The 22,719-nt window shown below is 40.8% G+C and overlaps 3 protein-coding genes across 4 annotated transcripts; all 3 read left to right on the forward strand.

The window, feature by feature from the left end:
* The first annotated feature begins 156 nt into the window (after nt 1–156).
* il6r (interleukin 6 receptor) lies at nt 157–8,357 on the forward strand. 2 transcript variants are annotated; one of them, XM_061080539.1, is made up of 10 exons: nt 157–420; nt 1,595–2,215; nt 2,893–3,016; nt 3,524–3,705; nt 3,794–3,963; nt 4,615–4,759; nt 5,518–5,552; nt 5,668–5,719; nt 6,584–6,686; nt 6,837–8,357. In XM_061080539.1, exons 1-10 carry the CDS (start codon nt 339–341, stop codon nt 7,096–7,098), a joined length of 1,776 nt encoding a protein of 591 aa, XP_060936522.1. In that variant the 5' UTR covers nt 157–338; the 3' UTR covers nt 7,099–8,357. The 2 variants fall into 2 exon arrangements, with proteins under 2 accessions (XP_060936522.1, XP_060936523.1); XM_061080540.1 differs by having other exon boundaries at nt 3,527–3,705.
* Nucleotides 8,358–8,862: 505 nt separating this feature from the next.
* On the forward strand, nt 8,863–11,208 carry LOC133014323 (RIIa domain-containing protein 1). Its single transcript, XM_061081527.1, has 4 exons — nt 8,863–9,023; nt 9,150–9,226; nt 9,898–9,944; nt 10,396–11,208. Exons 1-4 carry the CDS (start codon nt 8,943–8,945, stop codon nt 10,464–10,466), a joined length of 276 nt encoding a protein of 91 aa, XP_060937510.1. The 5' UTR covers nt 8,863–8,942; the 3' UTR covers nt 10,467–11,208.
* A 1,077-nt stretch (nt 11,209–12,285) lies between these two features.
* otoa (otoancorin) lies at nt 12,286–22,644 on the forward strand. Its single transcript, XM_061081807.1, has 28 exons — nt 12,286–12,328; nt 12,706–12,764; nt 12,852–12,873; nt 13,041–13,095; nt 13,466–13,604; nt 13,838–13,900; nt 14,002–14,195; nt 14,277–14,422; nt 14,838–14,956; nt 15,054–15,196; nt 15,965–16,070; nt 16,189–16,404; nt 16,483–16,653; nt 16,844–16,984; nt 17,125–17,174; nt 17,737–17,857; nt 17,949–18,067; nt 18,165–18,306; nt 18,488–18,675; nt 18,759–18,849; nt 18,972–19,116; nt 19,206–19,396; nt 19,927–20,076; nt 20,164–20,306; nt 20,803–20,939; nt 21,050–21,147; nt 21,857–22,019; nt 22,562–22,644. Exons 1-28 carry the CDS (start codon nt 12,286–12,288, stop codon nt 22,642–22,644), a joined length of 3,438 nt encoding a protein of 1,145 aa, XP_060937790.1.
* The last annotated feature ends 75 nt before the right edge of the window (nt 22,645–22,719 follow it).

The following is a 22,719-nucleotide window of genomic DNA, read 5'->3' on the forward strand; positions in this document are numbered from 1 at the left end:
GAAATAAAAGCTGCAGTCAATTTGAATTGTGCCTCGTGTGGATAATATCAGGATTATTTAAATACAAATGTAGACACGGACTGAGTATGTTAAATTTGTCTGAGGGGGGATTTCTTCTGCGTCTCTGTGGGATTTCACAATAACGGGTCTGAGGGATCATAGAGGAAGCTGCCAACTGTTCTTCACTATCATGTGTGTGGTGGAGGGCTGTCTGTTGTTGGACTGACACGAGTTTGGATGAAGCTGGTTCACAGACACGACTTTCTCCAGCTGTTGCCGTTTGCGTGAATCCTGGGTGATGGTGTGACGACTCGGCGAAGGGAGACGCGTGCACGACAATGCGGATCTTTCTCCCTGTTCTGCTCGCTCTTTGCTCCTCGCTGGTCCGCGGCATTTTCGAAGGCAGCTGTCCCAGGAGAGGTGAGATCCGACGTGGACTTGTTTTCTTCTTTCTTCATTTCTTCTTGCCCTTGTTTGTTTCTGACTGTGAAGTCCAGTCAGAAACACACTTTACAGATATGGATCGTTTTGAGTCACTCAGTTCCTGTTTTGATTTTTTAAAGAACAGATGTTAAAGCGTCTTAGTTTGGTCTTGTCCACAGGGAGAGATTCAATGATTTTTAACTGAACCTGACATTTAAAGAGATCTAGGTTTAACCTAACAAATCAGATAGTGTTGTTATTATTAGTAGTAGTATTAGCAGTAGTAGTAGTAGTAGTAGTATAAATATTACATTTCTTAATTGTTATAGCAGCAGTTACAAAGTCCTCTAAAAATATGAAAATGTATTATTATTATATTACTTAATTGTTACAGCAGCAGTTACAAAGTGCTCTACAAGAAAGATAAGTCATTAATATTATTAACGTTATTATGACAAGAATGAACAGACTTTTTCTAATTGAAATAGCTGCTCTCTTTGTTCACTTTACTCTTTACTTACCAATCAGATTCAAGTTTAAATGTGTTTTTAACCTTGGTCATGTTTGTTGTACAAACCTGTAGGAGGGGGTTGTGTGGATTTGAGGCAACTTCTCCTCATTTGATGTAAAACAAATCCTGAACTTAAATCACTGACATTATTTAGGAAAAAAGTTTGTGAAAGGACATTGAACGTAAAAGCATTCCACACTCTGCAGATAACATGTAAGTTTCCCCAGGGACAAGCCAGAGAACTGGAGGACACCGAGGAGGGGAGGGGGGGAAACAGTTCGGACTAAGGGCAATGGACTTCCAGGAAACAGGAAGATACACAAATACAGCTCACGTCGTAATTGGCTGTGAAAGTTCTGAGCACATAAGAACACTGTAAATATCAGAAATCGTAAATATGAAGTGAGGGTTGACCCAAAGAGGTGCGAGTTTGAGAAAAAGAAATGGGGAAGAGGACCCACAAATTAAAAGGGGAAGTTCAAAAGGAGGTGGATATACATTGTTGTTGCATCTTATGTGCTGTATCTTGTCAACTGTGACTATAGCAATACTCAAGGCATAACTCAAAATAGACTTGGATGCACGATTAAAGATTGCTCACACAGACTTTTTTCTTTATTAATTCTTTAAAATGTTTTTCTCATTTGTTTTTCACTGCAGACCCCCCACCAGGTGTGTCGGTTTTATCCTCGGGCAGTAACCTGGTTCTCACCTGCAAAGGTCATGTAACGGTGGATGGAGTAAAGGTCAACATTGCCAGAAACAGCCCAAACGCCAACAGGAGATCGAGTTCTTCAGTAGCACCCACAACCACTGGAAACATTATATACAGCAAACAGGAGAGTTCCCTAAAGGAAGAACAGCACATCAGCCCTGAGGCAGAAGTCAGTACTGTGACGACAGAAACCAGAGGCCCCAGAGACAGAGATACAGCAAACACAGCTTCTCCCACTACTCACGTGACCCAACCGACCAGCGTGGGTGGGCTGCTGAGGGGGCAATCCAACTCGGAGGTAGAGTCGGATGAAGAGGGAGATTACTGGGAAGAGGAGGAGGAGGAAGGGGAGAACGGGAGCAGGGTAACAAGAGGCACAAAATCACGGCCCCAGTGGAAGTTGAATGGGAAGACAGTGGGGACGGGGAAGCAAGAGGGGAGAGAAATCACATTTGAGAAGAGAGGATCGACTCTGTCTCTGTTCTCAGTGAGAGAGACGGACTCTGGGAGGTACAGCTGTCATCACAGAGGAAGAGAGAAGTTCTCCTTTAGGGTAGTTGTTGAAGGTGAGTCCGAATAATGGAGGAGTAAAGTTAGAGGTGATGTGTCACTTTGATTTGAGAAAAAGGAAACAACTGTTCTGTCATGTTTTAACTGATAAATCAAATCAAGGTTTAACATTGGTGGTAAAAAGGGCCAAACATTGTGATCAGTGGGCACAGAGACTTCGAATGAAACCCTGACTTATGTAATGTCTGCAAAGAAAAAGGCCTGTTTACAGAAAAATAATCAACATTTTTATTTATTTATCAGGCTTAAACGAGGCACTTTTAGGGGCGGATCCAGGGTTTGGGCAAGGGGACGCATTGCCCCCCAGCTGAAATCGAATTGGCCCCTGAAGCGCCACTGTCCCGTCATTAGTCTTTAAGAACATTTTTGTTTTCTTACTTTTTTGAAGAAACAGTGTGCATGAAAAAGCTCAATCAAAGCTCTAGCACTAACAGTAAACAAGGAATGAACGACTTACTGAATCAGGAATTATGCATGGTTGTTGGACATATAATTGGCTGATTTAGAAAAATCCCAGGTCTGACACTGCAAATAAACCCTTGTCACATCCTCTCAAATGTGAGGATTTGTGTTTTGGCACAATCCTCACATTCGGCTCTTGGATAATAGTGGACCAAAGTTTGCTTCTCCTTCTAAAGGCAACATATGACAGATTGTATTAATGTCCTGTCAGATCCTCCTGAGAGTCCCAGGCTGTCCTGCTACAAGAAGTCCCCAAGCAGTAAGATCCGCTGTGAGTGGACGCCACAGAGGCCTGTGAGCAGACACATGAACTGTTCCCTCATGCTGAATAAAAGGTGAGGACACGCATACAATAGAAATTCACCAAAATGTGATAAACGTGGAAAAACAAAATCCTAGTGCCACTCCCTCTATCAAATATTTTCCAAAAGTTAGGATGTGCTTCCTTGGGTCTCACCCCACCCCTTTACACAATTTCATGGAAATCAGTTTGGTAGTTTTTGCGTAGTCCTGGACAGAGAAAGACAAACAGCAATGAAAACATCACCTCCTTTGCAGATGTTATTACTTGAAAGAGTTGTTGGTGAAGGCATCAGGTATGTTTGTGGTTTCCAAACCGATACAGAGAGTATATAGAATATGTACAGTTAATGTGACTTTTGATAATGTTCTCTGAAACCGTGTTGTGGGTTATCGGTTTCCTGTCAGAAATGACAAATTTGAGAATTTGCTGATTTTAGATCAAAAATTAAATAATTTGAAAGAGTGGAACTACTGTGAAAAGTGTTTTATTAAGTGTAAGTTATATCATCATTATAAGTGTCTTCCCTTCCACCTTCTAGCAGACCAACAGGCGCATTCCTTCATTACCAGTGCTCATACTCATCTCGTTTCTCCCGGTACTGGTGCGCTGTGGACTTCAATGAGGACGAGCTGAGGACGTTTCACATGGCCTATCTCTGCGTTACAAGCGTCGCAGGCAATGCCACCAGCGCCCCGCTGCACTTCACACCTCTGAACATTTGTAAGCGAGCGTGTCCATGTCAGCTTGGTGCTAAAGTTCTAAAAGCTCTGTGAAGCTACTCTCACTGTTTTACCTCCTGCCTTCACAGTGAAGCCGGACCCCCCATCAGACATCACAGTCACACAGGTGGAGGGACATGAGACATGGATAAAGGTCAACTGGAATTTTTCCACATCCTGGAAGACTCAAGACAGATATTATACACTAATCTATGAGATAAAATATCAACCGCTGGAGTCCTCGAATCATCATGAGCAGGTGGGTGGTGGCGGAGCGACTGACAGAGTTTTATGCCTCTGTACTGGCAAGGCATTATGCTTTTATCTTGTCTGTGAGTATGTTGGTGCGTCCTTTCCATTCTTGTGAAGGATGAAATCTCTTTAAATTTGGTGCAGACATTCAGTTAGACTCAGAGATGAACTGATTTGATTTTGTTCAAAGGTCAAAGATCACTTTGATCTCACAAAAATTTGGCACAAGTGTTCAGTAAGACCAACAGATTAACAGATTTGATTTCATGAATCTGGAAAAAAACAAATGGTAGACTGAAACTTTTAGTTGCGGCAATGTGGTTATTCTATTTGAACATGTGAACCATTGTAACGTGTCGTTGGTACAGAGCTAGCAACATGGACCGTACAATTCCTGGACTCCATGGCTCGATAATAAAGCTGTTACTCATACATGATGAGCAGAACATAGCCGTAGGCCACACCAGCACGTTACGAGACAGGATCTCCTTCAGTCAATCAGCATGTAAATTGGCTGTTTCACCAAACATTCACAGTTGATGTGTGTTACTGTTCACAGCTGACATTCTCACTGACCTGAAAAAGTTACTCCGCTGTAATTCGGTTAACGTCACAGTAATGTATATTTTCCTGGTTTCCTGTGTCTGTGTTTATGCAGATAAAAATGATTACGAACTTGCGCTCCCACACCATCACTGATGTGATGCCTGGTGTTAAATACCTGATTCAGCTCAGGACTAAGGAAGAATATGAAGGCCTCTGGAGCAACTGGAGTTCCCCTGTCAACGTCAGCAGCTGGACAGGTAAATATATATAGTATAACGCTACTTCAAAAGTATTATGTGTCGGTGTCACCGTTATCAGTAGAAAACTAAAGTTACTATAGCTAATTGCCCAGAGCCAACAGCCAAGAAACGTCCCAGTTGGTTTAAGACATGAACGTGATATAAATTGACCTGGAACTTTATCGACAAGCACTCAAGCCATTCATAATCCACCCTGGACACAGACAAAAGTAGTCATGACAACCTGAGGAAGCAGAGCTCCTGTTTCCTTCCTGGAAAAACTGAGCATGAAATCATCCACTCACACATGCAGAGTTTTAAAGATGTGTTTCTTTTCCTATTTGAATCCGTTCACTCTGTTTCGGAAGTTTACACCTAAATAAAATGAAAACAAAATCTCTTTTAGGAAAAATGTTTGATCTTTTTATTTCTCAAGTTTGATGGATCAATTCTAAAATATTCAACAACACTCTTTACACTAACTTTAAAGAGGTGCTGGTTAGTGGATTTTATATGTTATCTTTGGGACAAAAGGAGACCTTGTTTTTTCAGTCTTCATGCTAAGCTAAACTCATTTACTCATTGTCTAGCTGCACATTTATTGTGAATTCCATTATTTGAATTATTGAAATGATTAGACATGATTATTGAGACATTGAAGTTGCTTCTCACAGCAAAAAGGCAAATGAGCCTAATTGCCAAAATGTGTATCTACAGCCCTCTGAAACTTGATAGTAGCTTTTCTGATTTATGTCAAAATTGTTTTATCTCCTCAGCTTATGAACTCAGTGATGATCTGATGGCCACGATGGTAAGAGTCTGAAGAGTGTGTCATTGATCTGTGAGGAAAGGATTTGTACTTTATCTTGTTTTATTTTCCTGCAGAAACTCACATTGTCTCTTCTGTCTGTTTCTTTAATCGACAGTTCCCAGAATCTATAGAGGAAGGATCTGCTGCAGAGGACGTCACACCCAATGGTGTGTGTGTGTTTGTGTGTGTGTGTGCGTGTGTGTGTGTGTGTGTGTGCGTGTGCGTGTGTGCGTGAGAGAGAGAGGGATATTAACACGTACAAAATCTGTAAATGTGCAATGAGATTTGCAATTGTATTGACATTTGTACACATGTAGACAAATCTGCAAATGTTTGCATGGATCTGTGAATGTGTGGATGGACATTGATGGATTGAATACACATTTCCAGATTGCATTTTCAAATTTCAGCACATATTCCTTTACACATTTAAAAATCTGATTATGCACACACAAATTGAGACACAACTCTCTCAGCCGCACACACGCGCACACACACACACACACACACCGCAACACACACACACACTTACACTTTAAAGTGCTCAAAATAATATTGCTGAACTTTCAACATATGTCAGGGAACAGGACATATTAGCATATTAATAGATCCCAGTCACAAAATGAGGAAGGAAGGCGAGAAGGTACATCCAAGCAATTTTTTGGCCATTAGGGGAAATCCTTCACGACAAAACCTTTTAAATATGTAATTTTCAGGAACAAGGACGGGTTATAGGGGGGATATAAGCTGCTGGATTGAGACTTTAAATGTTTTCAGTGCTGAAAACGCCCCCCCGGCCCTCTCGGCTCTAACAGGAAGCCATGTCATCATGATAAGTGAGGCTCAATAACGAAACGTGCCACAGGATACATGGCTCAACACACCTATTACACACACACACACACACACACACACACACACACACACACACACACACACACACACACACACACACACACACACACACACACACAGCCACTTGCATGGATGTTGTTCTGATCCCTTACGATTTCTCACCGTCTTCACTGCAGATCCCGGACCAGTGGTTGGTGGAGTGGAGGTGTCGCATCACGTCCTGTGGATCTGTGGTTCATTTCTCCTCATGTCAATCATTCTGGCTGCCTTCATGTTCAGGTAGTGACACATCTGCTGATTAATGTGCACCCGGTTATTGCGCTTGGCTGGTGTGAATCCAACTTGAATCCAAAATTAGAATTCGCTCTATATATGTATGACGAATATACGTCTTAAATGAGACGTCACTTGTCTCGTTTCTCATTTCAGACACAAGGACAGACTCATGTCTAAACTCCACTGTTTGAGCGTCCCCGTCCAGTCAGATGACTCGTCTCAACCTCCACCCACCACACCAGCCGCCCCAGAAGGACAGGCCCTGGTGACCTTTAGCCCTCCGTGTTACGATCAGCCCTCATCTGGTGAAGCAGACAAAGGGGAAGGAGAAATTGAGGAAGAGCTAAGGCTGAGGGAAAGAGCAGAGGCTGTTCACTTCAACAACACAATGTATTTCTTGACCCAGAGGATATGATGCCACTCAAAACAATCTAGAACATTTTGTCATGCTGGATTGGTGTTTTTAACCTCAGAACTAGTGTCACAGATGACTTAAGGACAGTAAACTTACAATTGTTGTGGTTCTCGGCTTGTAAAGTCCGCGGCTCTTTCTCTCAAACTCTCTCATGCCTAAAATACCTCTGAAAATATGTTTTTTTGTATTTGTCATATAAGAGCAGTATTTTAACTCCTGTTCCTGTTGCCTCCTGAAATGTGTCGGAGGCAAGTCTAATAGCTGTAAAGCCTTGCATTTATGCCTGAATATATTTTTTTAAAGGTTTGTCATTTATCTCGCTCACACCCTGCCCTCTCAGTTTCCACAAATTCTTTACAAACCTGTTGCTTTCCTGCCTTTTAGACTGAGATTTGATGGGTTTCAGCCACAATATAAACAGTTTTCCAGTCAACCAGCTTCCAGTAAGGGCTACACCATTGATACAAAATTATGTAGCCATATATGAAATGTGATTTGTGTATCAAATACACCACAATGGTTTACTCTTTCTTTAAACCACATTGGTTCACTTTTCTTTTATTATCTCAAAATGTTATTGAATAGTCCAAAAGCTGTACTCTTGAGAAGGTTGTGGGATTCTTAGCTTACATATGCTACTGACTGACTGTCGCATTATCAAATTGTCATTGCTCTTAAAAGCAATAAATCAACGTACGCCTGTGGTGTTCTGAGCATATGCCAATCATGCCTCTACTATGTCGATGTTGGGTTAATAAAGTTGTTTACATTTTATTAACTTGTGCAAACAAGATAAAAAAATATAGCTGTTTGTATAATTTTATATTATGAAGCTTAGTAGCTTATCTTTCTTCACAGAACCACCACTACTGCCCATCTATGTTGCAGCAGCAGCAGCAGCAGCAGCAGCAGCAGCAGTATACGCAGTAGTACATGTTTTAGTGATTTCCTTTTTAACAGTCTTACTTCCTGCAGCAGTAAGTCTGTCAACCAGCTGTGCTCCCAGTAGAACTTCAGGCACTATTATGGACCAATCATGGACTGAACTTTAACTTTGGTTTAACTATGCTATATTCATTCTGTCTTTCCATTCATATTTGTCTATATTTTGTATATTTGCTTACACTTACCTATTATTACCCTTACATTTAAATATTGCATGTTACTAACTTACTTACTGATGCCTATTTTTGACTCTTGCTGCTGTAATATTGTAAATTCCCCAATTGTGGGACCAATAAAGGATTATCTCATGTTAACTTATCTTAATTTATCTTATGTTGGGATGTGCTGCCCCTTAGAGGACGCAGCTGTCCACTGCCTGAACTCGTTTCTATGGTAACGGTTGTTGATAAGCGCACAAACACTGTCATCAGCAGGTGGTGGTGAAAAACGGAGAGACAGCAGCTCGCATCGTGGCAGCGGCAGCTCGTAGAGGCACTACCGGTGGCAACAGAAACTGCCACTGATGTGTAGAGGCAGCTGCAGCGATCTGAGGCAGCTGCCACTGTTTGTGAATACATATAAATCCGTGTGATTTATACGTATATACGATATATGAATTAGTATCAAGTTGTGACAACTGTGACAATTGCCCCAAAACAGTGTGGCAACTATCACAACTGCCCCCCCCCCCCCCCCCCTCCTAACACTTGTGGCAACAAAGGCAGCTGTTTTTAAACAGTGTAGCAACATAGGCAGCTTCCTTTAGGTATCGTGGCAACAAAGACACCGGAAGTGCCTATACGAGCTGCCGCTGCCACGATTTGCTCTAGCCCTTAACTGGTAAAATGGCTCCCAGCGGACATGCAAACATTTAAACCAGTTCAATCTGGAGAGAAGTGATGGCTGAAGAAGGAGGTTTGACGAAACTGGAAGTCGGTTTTCTGAGTCCTGAGCAGCAGGAGAAACTGCGACAGTTCAAGGTGACTTCACAACACTAGAGAGGCTCGTGTGTTTCATGTCCGAATCAATAACTGCAGCTGCTGGATTGGAAATGTTGTTTGTTTGTAATACTGCTTCAGGGAATGCGTTATTACTTCCTTTTCCAGATCAAGACGAGAATCGAGAATGAGAAGTACCTGAGGTCGCACCCGGAGGTGGAGGTGTTGGTGGCAGAGTTCCTCAGGTGAGAAGATGGCTCTGCTCCATGTGATGAACTGTGCTCATGGCAAAGATCATTTCAATTTCAAAAAGCTACAGATGTCACACAGAAGAAATAATCAATGACAAACACCAAATTAGAGAAACAACTACAATACCAACCCAAACATTGTATAGAGGAAAAATATAAAATTTCCAAACTATCGTGATAAATAAAAACTATAAAATGAACAAGAATTAAAAGAAGTTTAAACAACAAGACCAACCCCAATAAAATAAAAGAAGAAAAAAAACAATGCTAGAAAAAAGACTAGCAGAAAATAAAAAACAATATTTAAAGGACTAGTACACAACAGGAACATCCAAAAGAATGGGAAGAAGAATTGAACAGTTTTATAAGCCTGTTGTGACCTGTTTTTTAATGTGCAACATAGACACCTCACTACTTTTGAAGGGAGATTTTACACAAAATATGAATACAACTATTGTTCTTCACTAATGAAACCTGCCATATACAAACAGTTTAACTCTTGCAGTCAGAAATGAAGTTGAAGCCTCCACAAAGTCAAAACTGCCTCTGTAGGTTCAGATCTTTCAGCATCAGTATGAGGAGATTGTGCAGTTCATCACCTTTTAATGTCAACATTGGGATTTGCTCAAAGGACTCAGTTTGTGTATTTGATGTCCTCCTCACAGAAATGTGTTTCTTAAGAGACCCGCTGACATCCGGGAGTTTGCTGCAGGTGAGTTTTGGTGGCCACACTCACACAGAGCACGTGACAAATGTTTGGAAAGTATAGAAAAATAGAATTCTTGATATTTCCTCTTCTTACCTGGTCTACGGTTCAGCATTACTCCTGAAACTTGCTGGGCCTGATTCTAGCAATTTAACCTGCAACTATCAATCAGCTATTCACTTCTCTCAAGATGTTGTGCCCACTCACCAAAGTTACATAGAGCAAGAACAGGCATTCAGGATAAGTAGTGGTGATGAAGGAGGCACCATTCTCCCTGGTCCAACTCATTGAACCATCAAACTAATTTTGAAGCTGCTATTTTAAGGTGAAAAGTGTTCATAGTATTTCTTTAAATGGACCCTGAGATAATAACTAATGGGGATTCGTGCAAGCAATACTGTCAACATTCAAGCACAAGCATAATCTCAGCCACTAACCAGTGTCTGATCTTTTTCAGATCACTTCAACAATCCAAACCTTTGCTCTAATGTCAGCTTCAAAATGGAGGGAAACAGCATCATGGACTAAAACACCCGACAGTCGTGGAGCCGCTACCTTCTCCTTTGGCTCTCTCTCTGTCCTGAGCGACACAAATAGGAACTCCAATGAACAGATGTTAATCAGTTTGTGTCTGTCTACAAAACTGTTTGGTTGATAGCCTTTTAGATTTCTGTCACACATGCAGGATCCAGCGAGATATACAGTAGCTTCCATGGCCTTTCCTAATGAGTGTGATTAAAATCTAATGAGGAGGAGGATGTCCTGTGGGTATTACACACTGTTTGTCACATCAGACACACGCGATTACATAGGGACATGTCAAAGAGTTCATTGTGTACTGAAGTTCACATACTGTGATCTGCATTCGTCTGATATGGGCAGTGTCCACTCAACTACAGGGTCCACACCGCGTGTGAGGGGCGGAGTAGGTTGACACTTATTAAACGTATTATTACTCTACGTATTAAAGTCACATCTCTTTGGTATTTGACGATAAAACACTTTCATTTTTATATATATCAATGGTCAGGTGTGATATTTCTTTTGTTATAGTTTTTTTTATTTCACATTAGAAGAAGAGGCAATTTAGTTCATTTCTGTTTTTTGTATGAGTTTAATCTACTTTGTTTTCCTACAGAGAAGTGATCGCCTTAGTGTATTTTTCAGTAACATCCATTACCTGAACATTCATTACCACTCGTTGTTCAGAAGCTGTTGTTGTGAGTTACCAGCGTCCTCTGTATGTAAATAAAGATGTTCTCTGTGGTCACCTTTGTTTGTTGTTTTGGTTGTGTAATCCTGTTTGCACTTCATTTGAATAGGAATATGATACCGAGGAATGAGCATTGCGTCCTGATTTGCAACCTCATCCACAAGCTATGCTCTTTGTTTGTGCATCATTGTTTCAGATTCAAGTCTGCATCGGTTAAATTAAAACATTAGAGTAAAAGTCACAGTTATACATATGAGGAGAGTTTTTAAGCTTTAACTTTTTAAGCTTTAACTCATCTTTGTTTAACAATGCTATGTTCATTTCATGGTTCACATGAGAATGCGTCAATTAAATCTCTCTCTCTCTCTCTCTCTCTCTCTCTCTCTCTCTCTCTCTCTCTCTCTCTCTAACAAGCACACAAACACATTGTCATGATACACCTTGCACCTGCTTTGAGTAAGTAGAGGTCAAATAACCACCCAGCTCTCATCAGACGTGACAGAGAGGCAAAGGAAGAGGACGTGCATCCTCCACTCATCTGTATCCAATTTTATTAATACGTTAAATTGTTTGTTGTTTACATCTACCAGGGACCGGACGCAGATTCTGTGAGTAAAACCCAACTATCCCATGATTCAGAAAATTATTTGTTTTCCTTTTCAGTCTTTGTGATGTGCAATTCTTCTTGAAACTATTTCATGACGTACATAGAAGATACATACACTGGGCTATGTATGTGCATTTTGTATGTTTTCATATATATTTTTAATGTTGATTTATTGTTTTTCATTAGTGATGATCCCTGTGATGTTTTTTAATGTATTATACAATCAGAAAATATATATTTTTATAATTATGCATTAAAATCTTGTCACACTTTAAAAGAGATAAATGGTCTTAGGATAATATATATATATAACTTAAAGAGGTCATTAAAGGTCTAATATTTTTTATCATCAGGCACATTTAAATGGGAAGTCAAATTATTAGAAAGCAAATTAACTCGATGGTTAGACATGACCCACATGCAAATGATTGAAGGCATATGTAAATCAAAGCTGTTTTTTTCTGGGAAGTTAACAAAATGTTGTTCCCTGGTACATCGTGTACATCTTCAGACCTGTTTGTCACAGGATGCAGGTCCCCAGAGTCTCCCATCGCATGGGTAACACGAATGGTAACTTGGGCGATATGATCACAGGTCCTTAGAGGAAGGGTGGATGGCAGAAACGTGTTCACATGGAGACAGGTTCCATAACATCTGGAGACTTGATTACAAAATCATGACACCTTTTAAATAAAACCCACAAAGAAATATTGAACAAACCTGGGAGAAACTCACTTATAAATGTGATGGACAGTTTCAAACATATTCAACAGACAGGCAGGGAGGACCTCTCACCATGGCCTCAAAAGGAGGAACATTTCTCCTGCTACTTGCTGTAGCCTGTGCAGCCTCAGGTGAGCAGCAGCGCCCTCACACAAAGTTATTGTCCATTTATAATTAGCATCCATGTTATTTACATGTTTTGTGTTTGAACATTACGTCCTCAGCAAAGCCTTACAATAAGATGCCTGGAAAACTTAACTTCAAGAACATGGCCCAAAAACTGGTGAGTCTTTTGAAGGAGATGCAGTCTAAAGAAACTCCCATGAGGAATTTTCAAATTGACCTTATCTGCTCTGCTTTTTTCAATCAGATGATGAAGTGCCAGAACATGGGTGAGAAAACTTGAAATTAGTTGAGTGTGTGCGTGTGTGTGTCTGTGTTTGTGAGTGTGTGTGTCATTGTGCATGTGAGGGCCATGTTTACACATGACTCACTAACTATGTGAATTATTCATTCCATTCCTGACGTGTGTTATCTGTTCTACGTTGCTGTGTTACAGGATACCAGATGCCTCAGATGTTTCAGCAGAGCCCTGTTTTCAATTACAGGCAACTGTGGGTTCGGTTGATTTCCTGAAGAGAGTTTTCAATGAGTTGTTCTCATATGTTGTATTCCTCTAATCGTGCTTTTAAAGCAAACTGATATGATTTGAGCCAATACACTTGTTTTAGCTTAGCAGGAGATTAATTCGCTTCAAGTTGAGAACACGTGAAGTCAAGACACGGCAGAGCAAGGGCCCTCGGCTCCACGTGAAGACGGTAGAAGGATGCTTATATGACAAGGAAGCAAAGTGCTCCTGGAAAACAGCGCAGTCTTGTTTGAATTTGTCTGGATAATCAAATGTCAAGATGAATAAACAAATAAAACATGGCTCATGATCTTTGGCGCCAGCTTCACTCACCTGCTTCCTGTCTCTACTCTCAGCGATTTGCCTGTGGAGGAAAAGAGCGAGGACTCGTCCAGTTCCAACGTTTTCACGTTTCTTGATGCTCTGAAATTAGCCACAGAAGACGCAAGCAAAGCCCAAAACGGCCGGGTCAACATGGCTGACTCAGATGAAACGGTGTGAAGACGCACAAATACACCACCAGTCATCACCAGTCATCCACATACACCCACATGGTTTTGCACTTAAATCTCACAAAACAACAATCGTTGAAACATGCAACCTATTTTCTTAATATGTGGGTCACAAGTTAGTCACTGAATGAAACTATGATCTTAATATTCAACATTTTATGTCATTCTTTTTTATTCGTTAATATTCATGTTGATTCTTCTCTCTTTTTCTTTTAGCCAAACAAGATGTGGAATTGTACCAGACTTCAACAAATGATCAGACTGATGAGGAACTCCTCTGTCAGTGCACTAATGCCAACATCTTAACAACAGCTAAACTATCCATTAATAAATCAACATTTCTCTCTGGTAGTGTCATAATACCTGTCATCTCTCCACAGGAAGCATCTGCATGTTACATGCAAGCCGTTGTGGCTCCCATGTCCTGGACGACTCTGACCACGCCAGGTGAAAACAACATGGACCCAGGCGAGTACGACGCAATGGTGTGGGCGGCCAAACCTGCACTGCAAGATATGCCTCCTTCAAGACTGAACCTTCCTCGTGAAGTAAAGGCTCAATACATGGAGAAGATGTGAGTATGATTTGATACAGTGATCTTCTTTGCTCTCTCTTGTCGCTTTTCTTAACATTGTAAAACTTCTGTTGGTTCCAGCATGAACATGATGCGGGACATGCACGATTCCATGTCTGACCATCAAAGAGGTTCTGTGGTAAAATGGGTAAAAGAGCAGATCACTCAGAATTACTTCAACTGCACCATGATGCCACCATCTGTCTCAGGAGGGGAGTCAAAATCAGGTAAGTAAACACTCTCTGCAGTAAAAAAAACAGTAACACGGACTGATTTATACAGTATTCTATGAAGGACAAAAAATGACATTAGAAAAAAACATTTGATAAATAAATACATGGAAAATAAATTCAGTTGGTAATTAAAAAGGCAACTCCTGTATTTCTACATTTATTTATTTATTTTTAATAATTATTTTCTCCATTTAATTATTAATTTATCTACATTTATTTTTCCATTTATTTTTTATTCATTTATTTATGCATTTATTTAAACATTTGTTTTCTCATGTATACTCTAATTTCTGTGACCATATGTTAATAAGAGAAAAGAGAAAAACTAGAAGAGTACGAGCCATAAAAGCTAAAAGCAGCTTCTATAATGCAAAATCCTGTTATTTAATAACAATTATTTATTCTGTAGAATCTATGGAACGCTGCAATAGTTCACTGAAGTGGCTGAACTTGAAAGCGATGAAAACCTTTGGGCCTTACCTCTCCCGCCTAACTCTGCACGATGTGGACTCCTCTCCCAGAGAGATGGTGAGGTGTCAAGGATGATGAAGAGCCTGTCCAGCTGGAAGTACCAAATAACAAGATTTCATGTTGGTTGGTGACCTTTTCGCTTTTTCTCCTCCAGCTGTGTGAATTTTTCAAGTCGGACCGATTCACATCCACCTTGACCAGAATGAGCAAGATGAAACCCAGCCTGAGTAGGAAGTTTCTGGAAAGGATTCAGGAGTGCTACGGTGGAAGTATGGAGTTGGCGAACCATACAGACAAGTATGTGTATTCTTGCACAGATGTGTGAATGTTACTGCATTACAGATGTTTTTTTTTATCAGCACTTTGTTTGCAAAAGATGAGTCATCATGCTCAAACGGAATTAGGGATTTTCAGATTTCCACTTATCATGTACTTTCCTCAGGAAACAGACGAGAGCAGATGAACATACTCTAATGTCTAAGTTGTTCATACTCAGCAACCTGATGCTGGAAGTAGGGGTCTGCAGCGCCTACTACTGGCAAGGATATTGAACTGCCAGGCTTAAAAGGTTAACAAATCAATGAAAAGATACATTTCATTTGATTTTTTTGAGCAGCATTTTCAGAGTGGTTTAGCATTTGGACGTACATTTTCTAATATAACAAATTTTGATCAAATATCAGAGTATTCAGAATATGTATCTGATGCACAAAATTAGAACGTGACTTAGATAACATCACTGGTGGTAATAGTAGGTTATATATATCTTTTCTGCTGGTTCAAATATAAAATGTTTTTAAATTTGTATAGAATGTTGCTGGCCAATCAAATTAATATAAATTTATAAATGTTGCTGCATCACTGTATTGAATATATAGTGGTATTATATAGACTAGCAGCATCACTGATATTGACTGTGTAACACAAATGTCAGATCTTTGTTCTGTAATTGATTCTGTTTGGGGAAGGAAAGTCTTAGATGTACCAACTAGAGAAAGAGAGCATCGCCAAATTCATTCACTCATTATAAAAGAAAAATGCATTCATCCCTTAAACCGTCCACAGGCTCGGCACACTGGCTTGCTACTACGATGCTCCAGACCTGACTCCTGACCTCAGCAAGAAACTCCTCTCTCAGCTGGACAACTGCAACAACCCTACAAGCAGAAAGGTATCACATGACCTGCTCATTCTTTCACACATGTCCCTCATCTGCCGGGACTGAAGTTACACATTTCCTGAATCTTCTCTTGTTTGACGCTTTGTGTTTTACTTCCTCCCAACTGAAGCTGAGGAAGCGCCTTGTCCAGACTGTGATGTCAGATTCCAACTCTGTTCAGTCAGTACATGAGCTGGGCAGTAGCGTTACCTTGTTGTCTCCCAAACAACTGTCCAAACTCCCGGACAGCGATCGCGAAGCCATCCTCAAAACTATGGGACCCAATGTCCGATGGTCAAAAAGCCAGCTGATGGCTCTGCTCAAAGCAAAACAGGACGGCAACAAGGTGAGCAGCAGGGTTGGCAGCTCGTCTCAACTTCTTCTTCCTTTCCTCTGATACTTGTCTCAATCTGCTTGACTTTAGTGTAAAGAGGTTACACTTGAGGAGCTGATGACCCTCCAGGCAGTTGTAGAAGGTTTGCCGAGGTGCATGCTCAAGCGAATCAGAGGCCGGGAGATGCTGGATGATCCAGATGCTCTGAGGAACATCACAAAGAGGATGAGTAGGGGGCAGCTGAAGGCCATGCTGATGGGGGTGAGTGAGGAGAGGGAAGCGGGAAAGAGAGGCTAACTACCGAGCAAACCCGAGAGAATGATAGATTATGTTCAAAAACTAAATCCAAGAAGAGCAACAGATAATTTTGAGTGAAAAATGATTTGTGCTGTCTGTGATATCATTTACAGTGTAAACATAATCTCAGAAAGAGTTCAATGTTTCTCTGTAGCTGCGTAAAGATGTGAATTCCTCGGAGCTGTTGTCGAAGTTGTCCGACCCTTTGCTTCGCGTTCTGTCTCTAAACGTCCTGAGGAAAACAAACAGCACTTTTTTGGACCAAGTGGAGAAAAGAAACTGGAGTCAGTCACAGGTATTGCAGATGAATGCTCTTTTTGTGTTAATAATGAACAATGAATTTATCATTTATTTGTTGAATATGGTTTCAATGTTAATTCTGTAATGAGATTCATAAACAACTGATGTTTCCCTCTTTTATTGTTTTCTCCTCAGGCAGCATACCTGGCAAACAAGATGCATGACAAAAATCGGTTAAACTATTGGTAAGATATAAGAGATTCATCTCATAGGTCATTAAATGAGACAGTAGCATCCATGAGGTTCTAAAATATCTTTGATTTTATTTACAATTAACTAGAATGGCCAGTAGTTATTCAATTAAGCTGCAACAAATTTCACACACTCATTTATATCGGTTTCCTAAATCTCCCTGGTTTTTTTTTTGCCATCAAAATCCAGAAAATATTCTCAGGAGGATTTGGGAAAATGTAAAAAAGAAAATGTCTATCTCGCAATGTTAAAGAAAGTGAGAAGCAAATTTGTGCATCTGCTACTTTGGTTGGATCCGCGAAAAATCAAATCAAATCGACCAACAAACAAAGTGGCCAAAAAAGAACCTCTAGAGGTGACATTGAGAAATGTTTCTCTTCAGGATCTTTAACATCACAGAAAAGGAGCTTAATCAAAGTCATGTTTACTACAGACTTAATACAAACAGTGTGTATTATAAGTTGTTTTCCATTATCTGCATATTGTTGTTGCTGTATGTAAATTGTCTGCTATGGCTTCACATGCGTACTTTCTACATATCATTGCCTGAAACAGGAGCCTGCGTTCAGTCCTCCAGGGTGTGACCTGTAAGATGATTGGATCAGTTGCGGACAAAGACTCACTAGACATGGCTCAGGCCATAACTGAGAATCCACAGTGGCTCTCCAAAGTGCAGGTATATATATACACATATATATACATATATTCACATATACACATACAGTCATCTGTGAATTAAAACCTAATGATAACAAATGTGATTTTAGGCGATGTGTGCGTCCCGAAAGCTTTTCGCGACTTTGAAGAAAGTGAGAGCTGACTATTTCCCAACCATCACAGAGGAGGAGCTAAATGACATTCCTACGCTCCTGCTTCTTCACCTGCCGTAAGCAGACGCTCTTCATAATTCCCGTCTTGTTTAGATTTTCCTGATTTCCTACAATAAAGTGTCACAGCCTGAGATCTAATTTCCCCTGTCCCAGGCCTGCCAAAGTGAAGGACTTGCCTGACTCGGTGTGTCCTGTCTTCCTCGACAAGATGGAGGTGGCCAACATGAGCTCGTTACCTCGGCTCTCCTCGTCTCGCCCTGCTCTCCTGAAGAGGGCGCTGCGCTGCCTGTCCAAAGTACGCACAGGGATGCATACATTTAGTGCTTCAATGGTGGTGGAGACTGAAATTTAGCATTTCAGCCCCAAATCTCTTGATGGTGTTGATTGTGAAGCCATTTCATAAACACATTCAACCACCAGTATCACACAATGAGTCCAGTGGGTTGAGACGTTTTTCTGTACATTCGCAGGCAGAGGATTTGTCCGAACTGACCACTGACGATGTGTCCAGGCTGGGCGAGCTGGTGTGTCAGCTGTCTGCTTCCCAACTGCGCCTCATGAACCCCGATGTCACGCGCTCCAGCCTGCAGGAGATGGCCTCCTGCCTGCATATTCCTCAACGCCACAGAACGGATCTAGTACAGCTGCTCATCCAGACTTATAAGTAGGACGTTCTCCCTATGGGCACCAGAGTTACCACAGAGAAACATAGAGGAAGTGTGATGCATTTTGTTTCTTCTTCTTCAGGGATCCATCTGATTGGTCCGCAGAGACTATGGAAGCACTGGGCCCTCTCCTTTTTTTGGACGACAATGCCACATCTGCTCTGCCCAATAAGGTGTGACGCATCAATAAATCATCAGTCACTCAAAATTAAGATGGGAGTTCCTTCTCTGTGTCTTTATTCATGCATGTATTCTTCATGATAACTTTATGGCCCCCCCCCCCCGTCTTTTTTAGCCCTGGATGAAGGACGTTCTCTATTTTCTGAAGTCACGTCTCCCCTCCGTCTCAGGCGCTCTGAAAAAGAAATTATTTGATCTCACCATCACCCCACCATCAAATTCAGAACGTAGAAAGAGGGCAGGTGAGGAAGAGACATCTTGTGTGTGTTGTCGATTTTTCCCGTGCATGATTCTATTCCATTCTATTTCTCACATGTTCTGTGTTTCTTTGCTGTTCTGTTTCTCTCAGCTCCCATGAACGGTACAGAAACACCTACTATTCTGTTGGTGGAGGCGTTGGAAATGGGCAATGTCTTTTGGACGCCTGCAGAGATGGACAAGTTGACAGAGGAAACCTTCGTCACTAAAGTAGAAACACTCGGTCGCGTACCTGACTACAGTGCAGAGCAACTGAGCATTCTCAGAAAAAAAGCAACTGAGGTAAAGGATGTTAAATGACCCAAACTGTTGAATGGTTCAATTTATTTAATCACAAAAACCATAAACTGAAGATAGAGATGGATAACATGACTTGCCGAAAAGTGAAGCCAAAGTCTCTCGATCTCCCCCTTGTGGCTGGCTGCAGTGTAGAGCATAAGTCCCACCTCCTCCATGTTAGTAATGATGTATGCATCCCCCGACTGCTACTCCAACTAATTTAATTGCTTTAATTACTGGATAGCGGAGCAAGTGGCGAAACATCATCAATCTCTTTATACAATTAAATTGCCTGGATAAAACCACACACAAAGAATGTACTATTCAAAAGCTAAAATGTAAATAAAACAATAATTCATTTTGGCAAACATAGAAAAGTGCATCCCAAACATTCTCTCCAATTCATTTTTTGACCAAGAACTAGAAGATAAACAGTTATTAACATTGTCCGACTGAACTGGGTCGGAGAGTCTGTTGATATAAGGTAGGGGGAGGCTGAATGTTTGAATTTGTGTTTTCTTGTGTGTCTGCAGTTCTTTGGCCCGGTGTCACAGATGAATGAGAGTGTGGTGATGCAGATGCGATGTTTAACCCGGGGCTTCTCGAACACAGAGCTGGAGACGCTCTCCTTCTCTCTGGACGCTATGGAGGACATTACTGACTGTGGCTGGATGGAGTCGCAGGTGAACTAGAAACAGCTTTGTATTCTCACGACTGTTACACTGACGACGCTTGTGATGTCGCCTAATCATGAGGACCTCTCTCAATAGATGGAGTCAGTGTGGATGGGTGTTGCTAAATACAACAACCTGACGGCCGAGGAGCTGGGAGCTGCAGAGATGGTCATGCTGAACCAGTTCATCTGTGGCCTCAACCAGAGCGAGATCAAACAGCTCGACAAGGAAGCCTTCAAGTTTGTGCAACATTCTGAACACACACATATCACCTGCTTTTCAAAATTTACGAAAGTACCACCACTACTGATAGTTTACAGAGCACAGACGGTATTTTAAAAAACAGGAAAATTATAGTAAAAAAATAGCATGTTAAAAATGTGTTTTAATGTAGAATGGATTCAGGAGAATGGTGTAGCTTTCATTCCAACTCCTCACCCTGAACGTAAAACTTTGCAGTCAACACGTTCATAGGTATTGTTATTTCTCTACATAAAAATCTCCAGAATTATTTACCACGTTAGGCTGCAGAGGGCGCTATTTCTCAGCAGAAGTTTTATAGTGTTGCTTTAACCTCAACTATCAATGCAAGATTGTCGTTGCCTCTCCCCCATATTTTTCATCTCTGGTCTCAATGTCTTATTCAAAGCAGTGCTAATCAGTAATAAAAAGTTCTACGGCAATTAACATTTTACAATCAACAGTGAGAATAATCTCAAACTCGTGTAATCACAGGGATGCTGTCGGCTCAGTGGGGGAGAGTCGGTGCCCCTATCCGGTTGCACGCCAGTTGAAAAGTCTTGCTGTGTCAGCGTTCGGGGAGCCGAGCACCTGGAATGAAGCACGTGTGTCTGACTTGGGCAACATCATGGGTGAGGTCATTTCCCGTGTCTCTGTGTTTTCTCTGTAGGAAACCAAACTCAGTCAGTACTCCACTTCTCCGCCTGTGAAAATACTGACCCTCCACTTCTCTCTCCCTCAGCTGGGCTGGACAGAACTGAGTTGGCTTCTTTGAAAGAATCTGTTTGTCCATTTTTCAGTAAAAATTCCATCCCGCTCATACCAGCTGACAACTTTGCTGTAAGTAACTTTTTTAAGAACTTTTTTCTGTCTGTCCCTCGACATTCAGCTGAAAGACAAATTCAGCAGTGGAGGAACAGTGTATTTGCATAAAGGACTAATGGACCATTTTACTTCATGTTGACTTCTTTTACAATTTTTTACCCTATTCAGAATGAATGCAACCTGCCACTAAAATGCTTGTTTTATTATATTGTATGACCAATATTTTAAACTGTTAATTTATGGGATTTTCTTTATCATCCTCAATGTAAAGCACTTTATTGCTTTATTTACAATTGCCATTGTTTGACATATTCACAAGTGGATTTGAACTGAAATAGAAATAATTAAATATTTTTCTCCACATTGACAAAATCAGTAAAAATGTTGCATACACCCAGTACTTATGCATTTAATGTTTCTCCTTTAATCCTTGACTAAATGTGAGTGTCCTTGAAAAGCACTACACCAATAAATGTATTACTTTTATTATATAACACTATGCTAAATGTACATGAATGATACTTACTCAGGCGCTTTTTGACATGTGAGTACAGGTGAGTACTGTTACTTTTGTTGATTACATTTAGCTGATAACACTTGTTTTACTTGAATAAGATTTAAATGCTACATTTAAATTACTTGCGAGTGATTACACGTTGTTGTTTACCTAAACTACTTTTCCTAAGTCTCTGATGTGTGTGTCCCTTCCTGTTTTTCCCTCCAGGGACTCTCTGCTTCTCAGCTCGAGGCTCTGGGTCCTGACAACGCTGTCATGGTGACCCCTGAGCAACTAGCAGCTCTTGGGGACAAGCAGCGAGTCGCTCTCCAAAGAGCAGCGACTGGGTCTCAGGAGGAAACACAGAACACAGAAAACACTAGCGAGTCAGGTAAGAGGACACGTGTACAATGCTCTGAATTCACCTATTCTTCAGATGGTTTTTAGATTTTTAATACCTACTGTGGAAACCTGGTTTGCTAAAACTACTACTAAAATTCCTAAACCTAAAAATTTTAACTTCATGTTCCCAAAAAAAACAACTTTATTATAAAGGCACTGGAAACTGATTTAGACCTTCTATGAGCTGTAACCACCCAGCACACCATTTATGTCAAACATACAACAGAACAAGAATAAATGATCTGAACTGAACTGGTGCAATTGAATCAGATTTCAGTGACACTAAACAATCGCAAACTCCACAATTGTCATTTGAGTCAAATAGTGTCATGACACAAGCACAGTGTATGAAAACACATGTTTCCCTTTCAAGTGAGAAGAGAAAAGCACAAACACAGAAATATTCCATGTGAATTGAACCAGAAAATTGTGAAAATCAAACGCGCCACCGTTCAAAGTATGCAAGTGTCTTCCTGGTTTTTCAATGTTTTGAAATAAATAATTCAAATCTCCTATCCCTCTTTCATCCAGGAGTTCCATCGCTGAGTGTCGAGGGGATCTCTGCTTTCATGAAGCCCTTTCTGGTTTTCCTCATTGGCCTCCTGTTCCTGTGAGACCTGAGTCCCCACATGCAATAGAGAAACCTGCAACTGCTTTAATTAAACACATAGCCATAGTTTGATATTTCT

This window comes from Limanda limanda, chromosome 11, assembly GCF_963576545.1.
Source record: "Limanda limanda chromosome 11, fLimLim1.1, whole genome shotgun sequence".
NCBI lineage: Eukaryota > Metazoa > Chordata > Actinopteri > Pleuronectiformes > Pleuronectidae > Limanda > Limanda limanda.

Bases quoted from the DNA above. Each gene is read 5' to 3' on its own strand.
- il6r (XM_061080539.1), top strand. From the start codon at position 339: ATGCGGATCTTTCTCCCTGTTCTGCTCGCTCTTTGCTCCTCGCTGGTC. The intron at 3,017-3,523 runs GTGAGGACACGC...TCCACCTTCTAG, and splicing joins TCCCTCATGCTGAATAAAAG to CAGACCAACAGGCGCATTCC. The intron at 6,687-6,836 runs GTAGTGACACAT...TTCTCATTTCAG, and splicing joins CTGGCTGCCTTCATGTTCAG to ACACAAGGACAGACTCATGT.
- LOC133014323 (XM_061081527.1), top strand. From the start codon at position 8,943: ATGGCTGAAGAAGGAGGTTTGACGAAACTGGAAGTCGGTTTTCTGAGT. The intron at 9,227-9,897 runs GTGAGAAGATGG...TCCTCCTCACAG, and splicing joins TTGGTGGCAGAGTTCCTCAG to AAATGTGTTTCTTAAGAGAC. The intron at 9,945-10,395 runs GTGAGTTTTGGT...GATCTTTTTCAG, and splicing joins CATCCGGGAGTTTGCTGCAG to ATCACTTCAACAATCCAAAC.
- otoa (XM_061081807.1), top strand. From the start codon at position 12,286: ATGCAGGTCCCCAGAGTCTCCCATCGCATGGGTAACACGAATG. The intron at 20,940-21,049 runs GTGAGGTCATTT...TCTCTCCCTCAG, and splicing joins TGACTTGGGCAACATCATGG to CTGGGCTGGACAGAACTGAG. The intron at 21,148-21,856 runs GTAAGTAACTTT...TTTTCCCTCCAG, and splicing joins TACCAGCTGACAACTTTGCT to GGACTCTCTGCTTCTCAGCT.